Source organism: Ceratosolen solmsi, unplaced genomic scaffold (genome assembly GCF_000503995.2).
Source record: "Ceratosolen solmsi marchali unplaced genomic scaffold, CerSol_1.0 scaffold80, whole genome shotgun sequence".
In the NCBI taxonomy this organism is placed as follows: Eukaryota; Metazoa; Arthropoda; class Insecta; order Hymenoptera; family Agaonidae; genus Ceratosolen; species Ceratosolen solmsi.
The window spans coordinates 251,370-270,182 of record NW_011948459.1 but is presented as its reverse complement, the minus strand read 5'-3'; the positions used below and the strand labels follow the sequence as shown (position 1 = coordinate 270,182).

At 23.9% G+C, this 18,813-nt stretch overlaps 1 protein-coding gene across 1 annotated transcript in view; it reads left to right on the top strand.

Annotated features, from left to right (window-relative positions):
- The first annotated feature begins 7,371 nt into the window (after positions 1-7,371).
- MICAL-like (protein) overlaps positions 7,372-18,813 on the top strand; it is a 32,035-nt gene continuing 20,593 nt past the window's right edge. Inside the window, exons 1-2 of the mRNA XM_011505463.1 lie at positions 7,372-7,545; positions 18,129-18,390. Of these exons, the coding sequence (XP_011503765.1) occupies positions 18,239-18,390 (152 nt within the window). The 5' untranslated portion in view covers positions 7,372-7,545; positions 18,129-18,238. The remainder of the gene's footprint in view (positions 7,546-18,128; positions 18,391-18,813) is intronic.

Below are 18,813 nucleotides of genomic sequence, written 5' to 3'. Positions count from 1 at the left end.
GTCAGGTCCTATGCAATCTAGTCTTGATGACATCAATTCAACTGTATACTAATTCACAATCGTAGAAAGAACTTCTTATTAAAACTCAGCTAAACAACTTGTCTCTCCGGTCCTCCTCCGTAAGAGTAAGTCGTGACATATCCTTCAACTGTGAGAAGTATTTGAAAAGAATAAGTGAAGGTACATTACGTTGTCCCTTCTTAAATGGTCCACTGGTCCCGATCCACTTGGAATCCCTTCTTCCTTTATTAATTAACCAATCAGAGGTTGATCTTGGGTCACACAATAGATTATGCACGCCTTCATTTCCACTTCCTTCCGGGCTCAATTCCGAATTTGCTAATCGGGAAAGTGTCGGAAGGTGGCGAACCTTTTCCATTGGTCACCTCTCCTTGGTTGCCTCATCCCTCTCTGGGACTTAGCTAGAAGAAGGGTCCGCTTGGGCGTGGTCAATTTTCCAATGCGATCGACCAGATGTGGTATAGCCAAGAATAATGCAAGCATTGTCTTAAAGGCCGAGTGCACACGTACGGGTTTTGGGTTGCAGTGAATCAAGTAAATGTTTTGTACTCAATGCTTTACGCATATCTGATATTCGTTCTGAATCTACTTTGGGGTTCTCCCGGCAATAAACCCATTAAGTTCTACTGCACTGGGAGTATGAGCACGTTTCGCTAGAGTTTTCCAGATGTTTTATGACACTAGTGCAAAATAATTATGAACAGGAAAGTTTTTAAGTCTTAAATACAATGTTCATGATATTACTTGCCAGATGTTTTATTGCCTTACTAAAAGGAGTCTCTCATTCTCAAACATATATATATATATATATATGTATATATATATTCTGATATGCAATGCTCAAAATTGTTCGTTAATTTCATTCTCTTTGAAAAAAAGTTATGGTTCCATTACAAATATACTTCCGGTTATAACGCAATGTAGTCATTGTATTTTTTTTACATAATTCTTTTATTGTACTATTTTTGGCTGTGTATTATTTTTTTTGTATTATAAAATTTTTTAATATTTTTGTTTTATCTATATATTTCAATTAATTTAAAAGTAATACTATTGCTTACATTTAAAATAATTATTTTATTTAGATTTTAATCAGTATTTGTTTACAATTTTAAATATTATTTGATAATGTTTAGTCAATAACATTAAAGTGTAAATTATTGTAGCTGTTATACGTTACAAAGTAATTGGAATTTACTTTCTCTGAACAATTTTGAAGCATCTAATTTAGCAATTATATATTATTTATAATTATTAAATATTTTTAATTTCGTTTGAAAATCTAAAGATAATAACATTATTATTATTGAAATTTATTTCAAAAATTAGTTCTTAAAATTTATTTAAAAATAGTATTGTTTTGAACATACTATTGTGATAAAATAGTTAATTTTTTACTTCCATCGTATAATCGATTTAATTTAATATTAATTCTCTATTCATTCATTAAACTTGTATTAATTTAAATAAGTATAAATGAAAATAGATATCATAATTATTTTTATATATAAATTTTATTTTATATAAAATATACTTTTTATAATGTTTATTTTTAAATTTAATAAAGTTTAAAAACATTTTTTTCATTAAGTTTGTGAAAATTATTAGTTTATTTAAGACGTACTGCACAATGTAATCTTAGAAATTATAAATAGAAAATAAATGTGTATATAACACTGTAAATAGTTGTTTATTTATTCAATTATAATCGTTCTGATTATGCTATTTAAATTTAAAATAGAATAGACAATTTTGCGAAACACGACATTCAATAGTTTTGCGATAAACTGCTTAATACTTAAATTTAAAATTCGATTAAATGTTATAAAGGGTTTCGAACTGCCAATGTATCGGTAGCTTTAGAATAAATTGCCGCCCGCCCTAGCGGTTGCTTGGGAAAGAGATAAGTGGAAGGACTGTAGAAATGTGTAGTACGTGCAGACTTCGTTAACATATGGTTTATTAACAATTACATTAGTAATGAGCTGGATTTACTTCTCATGGGACAGCGTATACCTTGTCTTTTCGCAATAATATGGTTGCTCCTTGATGGTGACGATGTTGTTGCTGATCTTGTAAGGATCAACAATGGATGATGCATGCTCGTTGATAAGGAGTATGCCTATTGTTGTGTAAATAACGTGATGTCTGCTAATGTTGTAAAGATTAGTAGGAATTTGCGCACACTCTTGGAAAGGACGTGTGGCCTTAATGTTTTACATAATGTGACGTGTGCTAATGTAAGGATTAGCACGAATATACGTACACTCCTGGAAAGGACGTGTGGCCTGAATGCTGATATGGAATACTTTGATACCATGCTTCTTATAATTGTATACTTTCTTATAATGTAATCAGCACCCTTGACTGCTTATAAATTGTAGCACACTTGATAGTTGAACGTGTATTCCTTGTAATGCCTCACTGTGTTTAACATAACTGAGTGACTAGCTTATGGCTGTAAACTCTGGCCGAATAGCGCAGCTGAATAGCGTAATGACTAATAAACTGACTGACTGACTAAATTACAAGGAACGACTAAATGTCATGTACTTCCTTTAAATATTCGCGCAGCAGGTTACTTAGCTAGCAATAATGCATAGATTGATCTATGATATTCATCTTCAAATCTTGCATGACGTGCGAGATTAAACCTTTAGAAGTTTGGTGAATAAACATTGTAGGACATTTGAAACTAACGCTTTAGAATATTCGAGAATTCTCAGAATTGAATGTTTACAAATATTAAGCCAAAGTCTTCGAAAATGCTTAAATTCCGAACAGGGTTTATACTGCCAATAAATAATAAGTAGTATATTTTAGGCTATAAATTAGAATAAGTCGTAAATATTTATTATTAATGAGTACAATGCTTTCGTGTTTAGCGAATGTAATAATCGTGCAATTTTGTGTAAATAGATAAAAGTTGATTTTAAAAATTAAATATGAAGTTAATAAGATAAAATTTATATTGCAAGATATTTTAGTACTTAGTTTTGTTGTAATTCTACATTATTCAACTTTATTTTAATATATACATTTTCCAATATAGATATTTATATGTATATAATCTATTCATATAGTGTGCTATAATGTTCTCTGTTACAATAAAAGTTATTAATTGATAAAAGGTTAATTTCAATTTTTATTAAACAAAAATATATAATTAAATAAAAATATAATGAAAATTGTATATAGTTAAAGGTATATATACAAATAAAGCTAGTTTTTTTTTAATATCATCATATATATTATTTGAAATACTATAAAAACAAATATATTTAGAAAATTACAAATTCTTATTTTTAAACACTATATCAAATTTTTTATTAGAATTTTAAAGTAAATTCTTTTATTTGAATAAATTATTTAATATATTTAATGTTTTTATTATAAATTACGTTTTATAATATGATAAATAATAAATATATACGAAATCAAATGAAATTTCATTTTAACACTATTAAAGTGTGGTTAGGTAGATATGAAATACATAAATTATATATTTAATTATAAAAATCTAGATTATTTTTGTACTGAACTCAAATACAGTATAAAAAGAAAAGAAACTGAAGTGGTTCTAAAATAAAGCAGAGAAATTTTCTATCATTTAGACAAAAGCAAAGCAGATGCAGTTGCTTGTGAGGTTACTTTCTCTTATAGACTACTATAGTAACTTATCATAAAGTCTAGTACATCCATTTGAACGTCTCAAAAAGTATTTATTTAGTGATTTTAAATTTATGAATCTATTAAATACTTTAGAAGAATATTAAAATAAAAAATATCTGTAAAATCTACCTTAGTTAAAATGTTATTTTTAATATTTCACGTTTTAATTTAATCTTTTTCTAATACAATTGCTCTAATCCGATTAAAAATTTGTTGAAAAATTATAAAAATATTAACAAATATTTTTCATATAAATACATATTAATACTACTAGATTTACTATTTTTAGTATCTATTTTATCTATTTATTCAGATATATTCAAGAAATTTGAATTGAATTTATTTAAAATCAAACGTTTTCATTAGCAACTAAAATTATCTAATCAATTGATATTTATAATAGCAATATTGATAATAATATTGATGATAAAATATTATCATTCTAACCATAATCATATTGCTACGCTTAATGACATAAAATGATATTAATAAATTTTCATAATGTTTTTAGAGCTTCTTAAATAATAACAATAGAAAAATATTTACAATATTTACAGATATAAATTTCTTATTCTATATTATAAAAATATGTTTTTTTATTACACGCTTTAGTCATTTAATTTGTACTATATTTTTTATATAATTTAGTAGTAAAATAAAATAAATATACATTAAAAAAATATTTTATTTTATATGGCATAATCTTAAGCAAAATTGTTTATTTTAATATTCCTAAAATTAAAATATTCATTTTTTTGTAAGTACAGTAATATTGTATTGATTACTTTATTAAGATTACTTAAACTATATGAGTACAAGTTATATTTCACATATTTTATATTTAATAATTAAGAATTTTTTACATTTATTTGTTTTTATGTACATTTTATTTACATTTATATTATACTGATTCTATTCAGTATATTTTCCATATAATTAATTAAAAATTTTATTCGATTAAATTTGTATATTATATTGTATTTCTTTTAAACAATCAATAATATTTTCATTTTTTATGTAATAAGTTATTGATAACATTCACTAACATTTATTAACACGCAATTCTTCATTCACAATCATATTATTGTGGAAATATTTTTATAAATTTAAAAAATTGATATATATATATATATATAAGAAGTATATATTATGTAGATTTTATCCAAAAATAATACTCGATTAAATGAAATATATATATATATATATATATATATATATATAAATATACATTTATATTTTATTTTGAACTGATAAGTAAAAATTTATAGACTGTTAATACATAAAAACTGTAAGATACAGTACAACTATAGACAATAATATAAAATAATTTATGTATTACAATGATTATTACTACAAAATTTATTGTACTGAATAAGATACAATTTTGATGAAGCAAATTAAAAGGCAATTAAATGCATAAATACATATAATTATTAAATTTATAAATAAAAAATATTAATTTTTTCATAGCATAAATGTTGTCGATTTTGTGCAGTCAATTACATGTAAAATATTATAAGATTATATTCTTCAAATTTGAAAATTTTGTGGGAACAAAGGTATGTTAAAGTAAATTACTTACCATATAAAATACTTATAATTTTTTTACTTCTTTACTATAATTTTTTGGTAATTAAATAACACTCATTTATTTATACATTAAAGTGCAAAGCTATATATCTTTATGTAATTATTTACTCATTATTTTATTGACACATATTTGTTACAATATTATGCAAACAAGATAATTAGAAGTTTTTAATAATATATATAAAAAATATGCTTAATTATTATTTAAATACTGAAATAATATACAATTATATAATAGTATTAAAATATACATTAAAAAGTTAATTTGACGCAACAAAACTCAAATAAAAAAAAACACAGAAAACAATCTGCTTGTTATATATTTGAATAAATATTATTGTTAAAAAAGAATAATAGTTTTGAAAAACTTATAAAAACACAAAACTAATTTTTATTCAAACTTATATTCAATATATATAAACTTTTATTCAAATGTTTAATAATATTTTTTAAATAGTACCTTTTGACACTTATACTTGTTCGATATAGATACTGATCACATGTAAACTTAATAATCCAAAAAATATTTGAATAAAATAAATAAAAATAATTTAAAATTTTAATACTTTTCTAGATACTTTGAATATTATCAATTTTTCATTTATAATCATCTTTTATATATTTGATTTCAGTATTTTTTTTTAAGAATTATATATAATTATAATTTGATAAAATAATCCTTTATTTTATGCTATATAAAATCTTTGAATGATACTATTTATACACAGATTAAAGTAAGATTTAAGATATTAAAGATTACATTCTTCCATACTTGAGTAAATTAATAACATTGTTAACACAAATATTGACTATTTAAATTATTATTAAATATTTGCACTACAAATTAATAATAACATATTGTTAACAATTTTAATTAACCATTTAAATTTATTTCTATCATTATAAGACAAAAGTGATTTAATCAATCATGAATATTTGGTTTGAATATTTTTATTCGTTATATGGTGTATAATTTTTTTGTAATTTTATTAAGTTAAAAAATGGAATGGGATTTCAAGGAACTGAATAATATTTAAAAAAAAAATAATTTTTCGCAAGATCAAAATATTACTTTCAAATCTTTAAATAAATATTAAGAATAGAACTAAAGATGCCTGCAATAATTGAAGGCATATTTTTAATCACTGATTTTAATAAATATCGAAAACATTAGCATTCAAACATATTTTAAATGAGTTCTGGCATAACAATATTATAAATAAATAATAAGTAAAGCACTTATGTATTAGGTGTGTAACTCAAACTTGTATGTGTACACTTTGTATATTGCAAATTGATGATAGATATATAATCTGAAAATTAAGTATTTGTATATGATCTATTCTTTAATGATCTATGAAATGCAAAAAATAGATAATACATAACATTAGTTGACTAAAAAGTTATCCGTGTAAGAATTTCAATGCTGAAAGTTTTTATCGATGTTGTTTTGAAATAATTTTCAAATTAAAACATTTTCTGCTACACGTCGAGTAATGTATAAAATAACTTTAAAATATTGAGTGTCAGGCTAACGAAGAATATAAGCAATCATTAGCAAAAGTAAAAATCCTATAAAAAAACACAGTTTGAGTAACAAGAGAATGTACATTTAATTACTTACAATCCAATGAAATGAGACTAAACTATAACGGTAGAATACCATGAAACAAAGAATAGTAATGAAAGGTAAGGAAAGTGAAAGAGAAGTTCTGTGCGTAACCGTTGCATATAAACAAAATAGGTAGTAGTTGTATAGACAGGATTTTTCTGGGCTCCGCCCATCCATCCTGGAATGATGCGGCCACTCTCTTGTTCAAGCAATGCATGACGAAAGAGCAAGTGAGAAGAAGTCGTGACTAACCGCAAGAATAAGTGAGATGGAATGATAGGTTAGTGACTAGAAATAAGAAAACCAATCTTCGGGCGGTGGGACTGAAGTTTAAGTTGCGGAGTGAGAAAGGAGTAAAATGTAGTGAACTGTCTCGTGGCGTTTCAGTCGCAGGGTAGCACGCATTCTGTCTTTGTCTATATCTTTTTAAGTATTATTTTGGGCGCCTCTCTCTCTCTCTCTCTCTCTCTCTCTCTCTCTTAAAAGTAATTAATCGTGAACAGTTTTAATGTTAATCGTTTGAAAACTTAAGATTACGCATATTTAAAAATTAAGATTATGTGTCCGGGGAGACGTTAAATCGAGACTGACAATAGTCAGCGAAGCAAGAAGAAATACTAACGGTTCAACCATCATACAAATAACATAAGGTAACGAACTCTAAAATAAATGATTACAAGAAATAAAGAAAGCAACTATTCCTTTAATATACTTGAATCGTTTTCAAGTTCGTTTGAATATTTTTCAACTGCAGTGTTTACAAATATTGTTTTTTTGTCCGTGGCCTTTATTTATATCTATCCCCATCCCTGATTTTTTTGTTATACGTAAATGCCAATTCTTTTATTTTTGCTGCTTCCTTTTTTGGATACCTGCTGACCTCGCATTATCCGTCATGTGCTCAAGTAAGCAGTCATTATGTATCCCACTGTTCTCATCTTAAATGAATGAATTTCAAACTCTCCCGCCAATCATTATGGTATGCTGATTTTATGCTGTTGATATGGCGACTACACTTTCTTGTACGTTTCTCACTATCTACTTGTTCTCGTTTTCATTTTTTTGATTAACTTTTAACAAGGTTTTTATACATTTCTCATTTTATAAACGATTTACGCTGAATAAGAGACAATAATGATATTGAAAATTCATCGAAACTGTATGATTTTTAATTATATAATTTTAATTATACGTGGTCCTCTATGTGTCAATATATAATTAAAAAAAAAAAAACATTGTATTTATAAATAATATACTAGTGGGCATATTATTTAAAATTTTCTATTTTTTTTTTGTATTCAATGCTTTAATATAAGTTAATGATGAAAATGGAGGTCCAAGTTATATGATTTTTACAAATGAAAAATTAAAATAGAAAGTACTTAAAAAGTAAAAAGGGATGGTAATATAATGTGCAATGTAATAAACTATTCCAAATTCCTACCAGCTTAGTCATTTGATATGTTTAAAAAAATAAATACTGCTAGGAAGCTTATAAGATGGAAATTATGAGCATTTAGTCAAATAGCCTTTATACAGGATCATGGTTAATAAAACAATTATTTCCATTTTGTAAGATAAACAGCGAGATAATATATAGCTATAAATTAAAATCTTACATCAATCCTTTAAGGATAGCGTTTATCACGTGAGTAATTCCTCTATTTTCAATTGATAAGAAATTTAGACATTCTTTGTGGCCTAGTATCTATCAATAACTGCGATTCAAAGGATATACTCTCCTTTCTCTGCTGATACAAGAACGATTTCGAAGGTTTTACCTTGTTTTCTTTTGTCAATTCTCAAACAGTAATTTGATTTTGCTGTATCCATTTTCTACACTATTTGTAAATGGTAATTTTATAAAAATGTACTTTTATGATACTTATGATTACAATCTGAAGAAAATAATTTTATTTAAGCAATTTGTAAAATTCATTGTATTTTAAAATTTACCATTGAAATTAAAGTAACTTTAAGTCAAAGAATATATAATTTTTAAAATGAGTTAATTCTTTATGGTGTTACAGATCTTTAAGGGACTTAAATTCTAATTTATGAAAACAATGTCATTATTGTAAGCGTCAATTACTCCTAACTGCTCTTATGTGTATACATGCAGCAATATTAAATTTTTATATGTGTAGTATAAAAATAAACTAATATTTCAAGTAATATCAATCCAATCTTACATTCATTAAAAAATTCATATGAATAAATATTGTTAAAAACATTCTTTTGAAAACTATTTATCTTTTTTTTTTATTTAAAACATTAAATCAAATTTAATCACATCAGTTAAATTCTGTTGCGTTCATTAAAAAAAAATTAAAATGCTTCAATTCATCTTTATAGGATTGACTGCCTAGTGAAACTTGATTTATTTACATTTTTTTATTAAAAAAACATGATGCCAGTGGTTGCTTCATTCAATAAAAAAAATTTCATGGTTTTGTCTAGTTATATTGTTTCATATTTTCATTCCAGATCACATACAGTTCCGTATATTTTTTATTTTAATATTAGTATCTCAAACTGTTTACATTCTGGTAGAGCAGTTTTAAGACAAATGAGATTAAAAATGAAATATAAATAAAATTTAACTTAAATGCCTAATTTAATTATAATTGAGTTTTTTAAATTAAAACTAATAAAATGTTTAGTTACCAAAAGTAACTGTGACATATGTTAAAATAAAATATATATAAATAATGAATTTGAGCTTTAAGTATATTCGAATATAAATAAAATTCTGTACATAACGAGTCTTACAAAATATAATTATATATTGGTTTATTCTACTTTCGTTAATTATAATTTTCAGTATATTCCAAAGATATTGTATCAAATTATAAATATTTACAAAGTGGTTTTTATGAAACCATAATTGGTAATTCTAGAGAATGTAACAAATACAATCAATTACAATTGATTTGCTTTTTATCGGTTTTCGGTATCTTGCATGGATAACAAAAATGTTCGAATATGATTGGACTGGGAGTCTCATACTATAATGATCCCTCTTCAACTGCACAAACGCGTTCAAATTAAGTTATGCTTATATGTCAATATATGCTTATTTACTATCGGTTCAATTCTTATTTCCTTATGCACTTCCAACTCCTGCAAGAAGCAAGCGCTGAATAACTAGTGTAATATAGAAACCAGTTTGTATACACTATTACCAGATGATTAGACTAAGAGTGCGAAAGTCAGCAGTTCGTAAAGCTTCTGACAAGACCGACAAAGCTAAAGTCTGTACCCGCCTGAAGTTCAACCTATTCTTACGTTTGGAAGATGGTTACTGATTTCTATAACCATTTAATTTAATTGCATTATAGAGTTTTTATTTTACAATTTCATAATATATTTATTGAAATAAATTAAACTTTAGGCATATCAAGTGTATGAATGCACACACGCGCGCATATGAACTCGCTAGTGCGCACACGATTTAATTGCATTATAGAGACACACACAAACACAAACACAAATGTAATGTTATCAATGGATAAAATATTTGCAAAATTATTGAGTTTTGATTCGTGTTAATAAACTTAATAAATAATTCTAATTTAAACATTGTTACTTATGAGATTATTAGTTATTTTATTAGCTTTTCTATAGTTCATGCAAAATGCGTCGAAAAAAGGTCATTTTCATTATCTAGATATTATGTGACTGTTCATGTACAAATGCGTAACAAACTGATCATTTGAAAATGCAAACTGCTTATTCGCAAAATAAACGTTACTTACATTTTACCGAACATTTTTTCAACATCTATAACATAATATAAAATGCAAGTATAATTTTTCATAAACTTCCTGAACACAAATATCTAATTACGTCCCTTAAAATTCTATATTACTTGAAGTACTTAATGTTTAATCGAGGATAATAATTTTTATTACATATTACTTCAACAAATTTTATTCAAAAAGTGTAATTTTACCAGTTAATATTTAAGAATATATGTACAAAAATGAAATTTGAAACAAATCTTATACTTTTTCTACGTTTAGTCAGTTCATATGTAACGAATAACTCTCGTCGATTCTCAGAAAATCTGAATAAAACATTATTTTATTATTAAAATTACGTAAGTGATATGATCTCGAAAAATTCACAAAATACAAAGCAATAATGTCTGAAACAAAACATTTGTCAAATATTTATATGGTTACTCGGAATGATCAATAAAGTCAAAGATTGTTTTAATTAATGTAACCAAATGGAAAACCTTTGACATAATCATTTTGAAGGTAATGGGAGGTAATTTGAAAAAAATTATATTCAATATTCAATTAACACATAATATATTCAATTAATTCATTCTAATATTTTTTTATTTGTGTTGTTTAATATTTTCGAATTTCAGATGATTTTATCAAAGCATCGGAAAAATAATATACAATATTATTATATTAAGTAAACGCACGATTTTATAAATCATATATGTTCTAATCTTTCAATTGTACTGGAAAAGAATGATTTATAATGATTTTCAAAAAAAAAAAAAATCGATTATTTGCAAGATTAAATTTGCTATTTAGTACCAAAATAAGAAATATTCAAATCAATCTTATATTATTCAATTTATTAATATGATATTTATAAATAGAAGATCTTAATATAAGTTTATCATTATATTTAATTGATATTAATATAAATAAAATAACGTTAATGATTATTTTTCTTTAAAATTAACAAGATAAAAAAAAATTTCTATGAAAGTTAACTCAGTATTATTTAATAATGTTTTTTTAACAAAATTGTTTAGTTCTTTTCTTTTTCTATCTTTTTTTGTCAATTTTTCAAGTGCAATGAGCTGTAAGTTGTGAACATAAATTACCGACACGATTATCGTTTCATTCATAATTTAATTTATTTAAGATTTTACACTCGTTTTTGTTGGTAATAGATATTTGGGTCTACTATCTTAGAAACGATTTTTATACGGGTCCGTATGTTGATAGAAATCATTTATCAATCAATTATGTTAATGCGTACATAATAATGCGTTAACCACTCAAAAGAGAATTATTTTTTTTCTTTTCTGAACTTATAAAATTTTATCAGTCCTTGTTTGTTTTCCAGGGCGACAAACTCACCATATACCTTTACTTGATTGTATTTTGTGTGTACGCGCGCGTGTGTGTATGTCAAGGAAACATCGCGGTTACCTTTCGATACTGAATAACTTTCACATAAAACTCTGTAATTACAGGAGATATTTTTTCTCATTGCAACTTAATTAATTTTTTCACTTTTCAATACATTCATTTAATAAAGATTACTAACTTATAGTCAAAATTATAGAAATGACTTTGTGAAAAATACTTAAGTTAAAATTAAATATGTTTTCATTCTTTATTACTATGAAGATAAATTCTAACACTTATATTTCATACAACATTATTTTACACTATATTTTGGATTCGAAAACATTTTAAATTTATTTTTTGAACACGAAACAATTAATAGTAATATTATTTTTTCGGATTATTTGATAATTTTAATGAAATTAAAATTTAATCAGAAAGATATCGCCAGTGATTAATATTATTTATAATTATATCATACAGACTTCCAAATTGAATAACACTTTATCTTGGAATTCGTTTAAAACTTTGATACATTTCCTATATTCTTTTCTTCTTGATTAGTATCCAAATTTGGGAAAATGCTATTTAAATTAAAAATCAAGAATACGACTGTATTTTCATTACTTTTCTTATTATCGTAATTCTCAAGCTATCGTCATATAACATACTTAAGTAGATTTCTTCAAAGTAATGACTATGGGTTCGTGTTAGAAATTCTGTATGAATATACGTTTTGAATATGAGTTATTTATGTTATATGTGTTACCTCTTTTGAGGAATATCAAGTACATCACATACTAATTCTCTACTTGTAGCCTGTTTATATTACATACATTCATATCTGTATATGTGATTGGTTGTAGATCTAATATGCTTAAAGTTATATGTATAAGGAATTATATAAAAGGAATCGTTTCTATCTCTTAGTCATGCTTTAACTATATAAACCAATAATTAAGATAGGTAAAAATTTTCAATGAAAGGGTATCTATGGTTGGAACAAAAAAATTAACTATACTACTGACTTCCTGCTTACATGCATTACTTATACCTATTGTTCAAGATATTGAAATATAAATATAAAAAATCTAGTTATTCTATATTAATACTTCCTTTTTAACTCTGATCATTTGAATGTCGTGATATTTTCCACTTACTATGGTATTTTTTAATAACTTTAATATACTAAAATACAAGGTATCTGTTTGATTATATAAACTTATTCGTTTACTATCTTAATCTCAATTATGAAATATGTTTTCATTAATTATCGATTATATATTTTCTATGTTTGTAATTATACTTAACATCATACTTCATACTCTTGCAGTTCCTACAACACAATCAAATTATATTTATGTATATAGTTTATAAATATTTTTTATTTATTTTTAGTCTTTAATTACTTTACTTTTAACAAAATATCTTACAATGTGAATGAACATAAATTGTAATATTTTAACAATTTATTTACATACATTTTTTAATTCTTTGATGACATAATATCCTCTATTAATAGTATTTTGTTTTCCTGCACAAATTATTGAATTTAAAGAAAACTCTTATTTACAGCTTCTCCGATATTATGGTATTATTTTTATAAAACAGTTGGTGCTAATTTCAATTAACTCATCTAATTAAAATTCATGTTCAAAATGATGAAATTTTTAATTGAAAAATCAAAACTAAAGATCGCTTTTGATTATTTTGTTAACCTATTGCATTAACTAACTTAAGTATTTTTGATTACAAAAATATAAATTAATTTATAAAATATAGCTTATCTCACTTTCAAAAATGATTTACCATTTCCCTGTAGTTTATTTCTGGTGAAAAATATAATTATTTCAAGAAATTTTATAGACATTTTTCTGCAGAATATTTTATAGGAATAGAAGTCATTATTTAATTTATTAGATAGCAAACCATGATAGTTAATTAGCGTATTGATCGTTGATATTATATGAACTAATTATTACAAGTATAATTAAATATCAACTTATGTACACGAAACAGTATAAATGTACTGCAAATTTATTAAATTCTATAAACAAACATGTTTAAAAAAACTTATTTCTTACGTTCTCAAATAATATTTACTGCAAATAATACTAAATCATAAGTTTCCACTAATTTTTAATACTTTTATAGAAATTTTTTATACTAGAAACCATTATCCCATGCCTAATTTAAAAAATCTATTATATATTTAATCAAATATATCTTCATTAATTTGATAAATTTTATTGGAATATATTTATTAGTAATATATTTGAAGGTGAAATTATTATCACTATTATAATTATATTATTATAAATTTTCATTGATCTTTTCCATTGACAATCACTTTTAAATCCAGAAAGTAAAGCATATTTTATAAAGTTATTATCTTTACTATTTAAATAATTATTCAGCAGTATATCCATTATCAAATTGAACAAATATAGATTAAATAATACAAGAAATTAATGCATTCATTAAAATTTTGTATTAATAGAGGCAAAAATGGAATATAGTTAATCTTATCATTTAAAATTAATATTGAAATATTTTTAATAAGTATTGTATGTAAACGTTAGACTAATACAATAAATTTATAATAGATTTTAAAGCATCTGCTCGGTTTTCTCAATTTTATTGGTGTCCAAAGTACTAGCAATTGTTTGAGAAAGGCAAAGGACCCGGATTAAAAAGTAATAAAATAAATAGGAATAATTTAATTCAGTACATTACGTAATCATTTCCATTGGGTCTTTGAAGTGTTCTACCTCAAATTTTACAATTTTTTGTATGAGATGAAACAGCATGATTAATAAATGAGTGGTAAAAACATATAAATGGTTATGTGAATATTAAATGTACGTAATATCTAATAAAAACATGTGGTTTTAAAATTATTTATTTATTTTTGAATTATTAAGTGAATTATTGTTCTTGAAGTCGGTACAAAGAAGGTCCAGAAGTACAACATTAAATGCATTAATGTATAATTAAAAAATAAAACAAAATGTATTATAAAAGTATTGATAGTAGAGATAAATAAATTGTATTAGCTAATATGCCTAAATACTGTATAATATATATACAAAATAATATAAGTAGATGTATAAAATTAATTGGTTCTGTATAAATACAAAGTGTCATTAATAAAGATAATTTTCATTCTTCAATTATATTCTTCAACATTGAGATCATCACTTCTGTAATAAATTAACTTTGTACACATCTGAAAAATAAAAATATTAATGTTATTTATACGAATGGCATAATACCTAGACTAAAACTTAGATTCCAAGTCTATTAATATTTACATTAATGTGAAACAAAATTATCAATAATCCTCTGTATCTTATTTTGAAATTTATAAAGAATTCATTAAAAGAAATTTTGAATTAAGCGTTTTAACATTTTATTTAAATAATTCAATATTTTCTTTTACTTATTATAATTTTAAATTAATATGTGTATTAATTAAACGTAGATTTTTCAACCTAATAAATTACAAATTTTCTTTTACGAAACTCTAATAAATAAATAAAGTATATTACATAGAGAATTAAAACTAGTAATGTAAATACTGTATGTTATAATTTTAATTAATTTATCTGCTTCTTTTTCTACTATAAAAATTAATGGAACGACAAGAACTCGGTGCATTTATTGTTTCTCTTGTAGAGTATCAGAAATGGAAAGTGGTTAGGACTCTATAGATATGTTTACGCGTATTCAATATAAAGATATAAAAATAAAAAGAAAATTTGATACAATAACATGATATATGACAATATAATTAATACAATTAAAATTTAATGAATCATATATTAGAAAAAAATTTATAAAAAATCTATCGTCTAGTATTTTCGTACATCAAAGTGCTGAATAAAGATATAAATTCTCTTTAATCAAATTAAGATGTACATGTACAAATTTATCCTGTAGCGTCATATGTAAAAATATAAGTTCGATATTAATTTCATACTTACAGTAGTAGTAAACGGTACAAAATTTTTCACTTGGAGCCTAAATTAATATGTTACTTAAAAAAATTATTATACGTGATTGATATGATGCTTGTCAAAATTAATGCAATGGCATTATCTACTCTTATGCTCTTGATTGTAGTATTTCCTTTAGCTAAATTTATTATTATTTCATTATTCAATTTATTGTTATTGAATTTTAATATCAATTAAGAGTAATATAGTTACTATGTGTATATGTGTTTACCTGAACGCGTGAGTTGGGATAAATCCAAATGATCTATGAACAATTGTTATGAGAATTTTAATTTATAATAGTGCCATCACTATAAATTTTTAATTTGTAAAAACTTTTTTATGGGAACTTTGTTTACATATATATATATTGTTCACGTGTATGCTATGGAATTTATGAGTGGACAATTTCATTATATCAAGAATTTGGAAAATTGTGGAGATTTATTTTTGTCGATGCAAGAAAATATTAATATGCGAGTGCATTTTTGCCATCTTAGCTTCAATTTTCACTTTCAATTATCTGTCTTACTGCCGTAAACTCTACATTATAACGTATTATTTTTTCATTTTTATTGTTTGATTCTAAAAACGTTTTCATTCATTATTTCTTATGCTAATTGAATTACATACGTCAATGCAGAGTAAAATGCTTATTATACAAATAAAAATATAACTTTCATTAATTTGAGTGCAATGTACTAAATATTGCTCTAAATTAAACTATAATATAAAAACATTGATACTATTGATATTATGCTACAACCTGAGGTAAATTATTTTAATACAGAGCGAAATTTGTTTAAACAAGCAAGAGTAGTACTGTTACTTTTTTAGGTAGTTATTAATGTTGTTCTTAATTGCGAATATGAAAATATTTTTGTAGGTGTAATGAATAAAAATGTTTAAGACGGATTTTTTTCATACCAAGGCAATATATTTAATTAAGATATCTTATTTAATATTGTTAAAAAATTCAATTTAACTATCAACGTTTATTTAGTTTTTGAATTACGAATGTATTATAAAAATTCCCAAGCTTAGCAAATTTTTTAATGATTATGAGCCTACCTGTCATATGTTTAAAAATATAAAAGTTTGGTATAACTATGACAAATATTAATTAACTTTTGAATATCTGATTAATTTAAAAGAGAGTTGCAAAAGATTTTTTATAGTCAATGTAGCGGCTCTACAATTACCATAATATTCTTCCTCTTTTATTCTCCTAACTATTTTGTTATCGAAGCAAACTCAACATAGAATTTTGATTGCTACCAAATGAACAGACATGCAGTTCAAATGTTCAATTATAATGGCTAAACAAGAAGGAATTGAACACAGCTCTTGGTTCTTTTCGTATTTATTTTTAAAAACATTCAATGCACATATTCTTATTCGTATATATTGCTTACATAAAACCATTGTTTGTATGTGGTATTGAGAAAATATCTTTCATACAAAATTGATATTTACGAAGTTGTCAATTCTATAAGTCACTCTGATACTTTCTCTTCTTACAAACATTACCTACTTTTTAAAAATTTAAATTTTCAATATTTAAATGATATAGCCTTCTAAATATTATGAATAAATATGTTATTATTTTTTGTTATAATTTAAATAAATATATAATAGTCTTTATTAACAACTAAAAATAAACAAATAATTGCACTTATTTGAATAAATGACAGAATTAAATGAAAAAATGTGAATATATTATATTCTATATTGTCTGAAAAATATTATAAATAATAAATTTCAATAATATTTATGAAGATTAAATGATCCAAATATTAGATAAAATTTTATATAAAATCAGAAATAAACTATATATATTTTTAAATTCTGTTAAATTTTAATATAACGATTTTCGATAGTATTTCAAGCAATGATAAATTGTTTTTATCTTTTTATATATTTCCTAATATCAATAAATATTATAATTGTAATGAATATTGAGATTTTAATTATTCATCCTTGTGTGAATATATTTTGTGTATATTTCATAATGTTTACAAAATTTAAATTGATATTTATAATTAGTTGCATGTGATCAAAAGTACTTTTATATAAAATAAAAAATTAACAACGTCAAAATTGTATAGTTTTTTGTTTTCTTGGTTACAGCAATTTACAGAGTTAACATTTAACTAGTGCATCAAGATAAAACGAAGGTTTATCTCTTGTAGAAACCTGTCACTAACTTACATCTAGTGAATTGAGCAAAATTAATACAAATGGGTGAACGTCGTGGTACAAAGGCGCTGGAACTCTGGTGCAAACGTATTACCAATGGCTACCCCAGCGTTAATGTACAAAATATGACCACTTCGTGGCGAGATGGACTTGCTTTCTGTGCTATGATACACCATTTCCGACCTGATCTGATGTAAGCTATTAATTTCTCTCCTTTATAACTAAATCAATCTTCTAGTCTTTAACTTTAATACATCATTTATATCACAACTTTAAAAATTGAAATATATTTAAGGTATCCAACAATTTAGATTTTGTTTTGTCTAATTTAAACAATTCTTAACTTTTTAATGGTTGATTTAATTAATAATCTTGATTTTAACTATTTGCTGCTTTCAAAAATTACCGCCATCAGGAATTTCAAATATCATTCGATTTAAAAGGAAAACATTCAGGAAATTTATCTTTCTTATTTTCTAACATTTTCTATATATTTCTAAAAAAAAGATGAAAGGATCACAATTTTTTAAATATTTAAAGTATAAATATTACATTGAACTATTTATATAATCAGCAATAATTCAAGTTTAAGAAACAAATGTTTCCTTGATTGGAA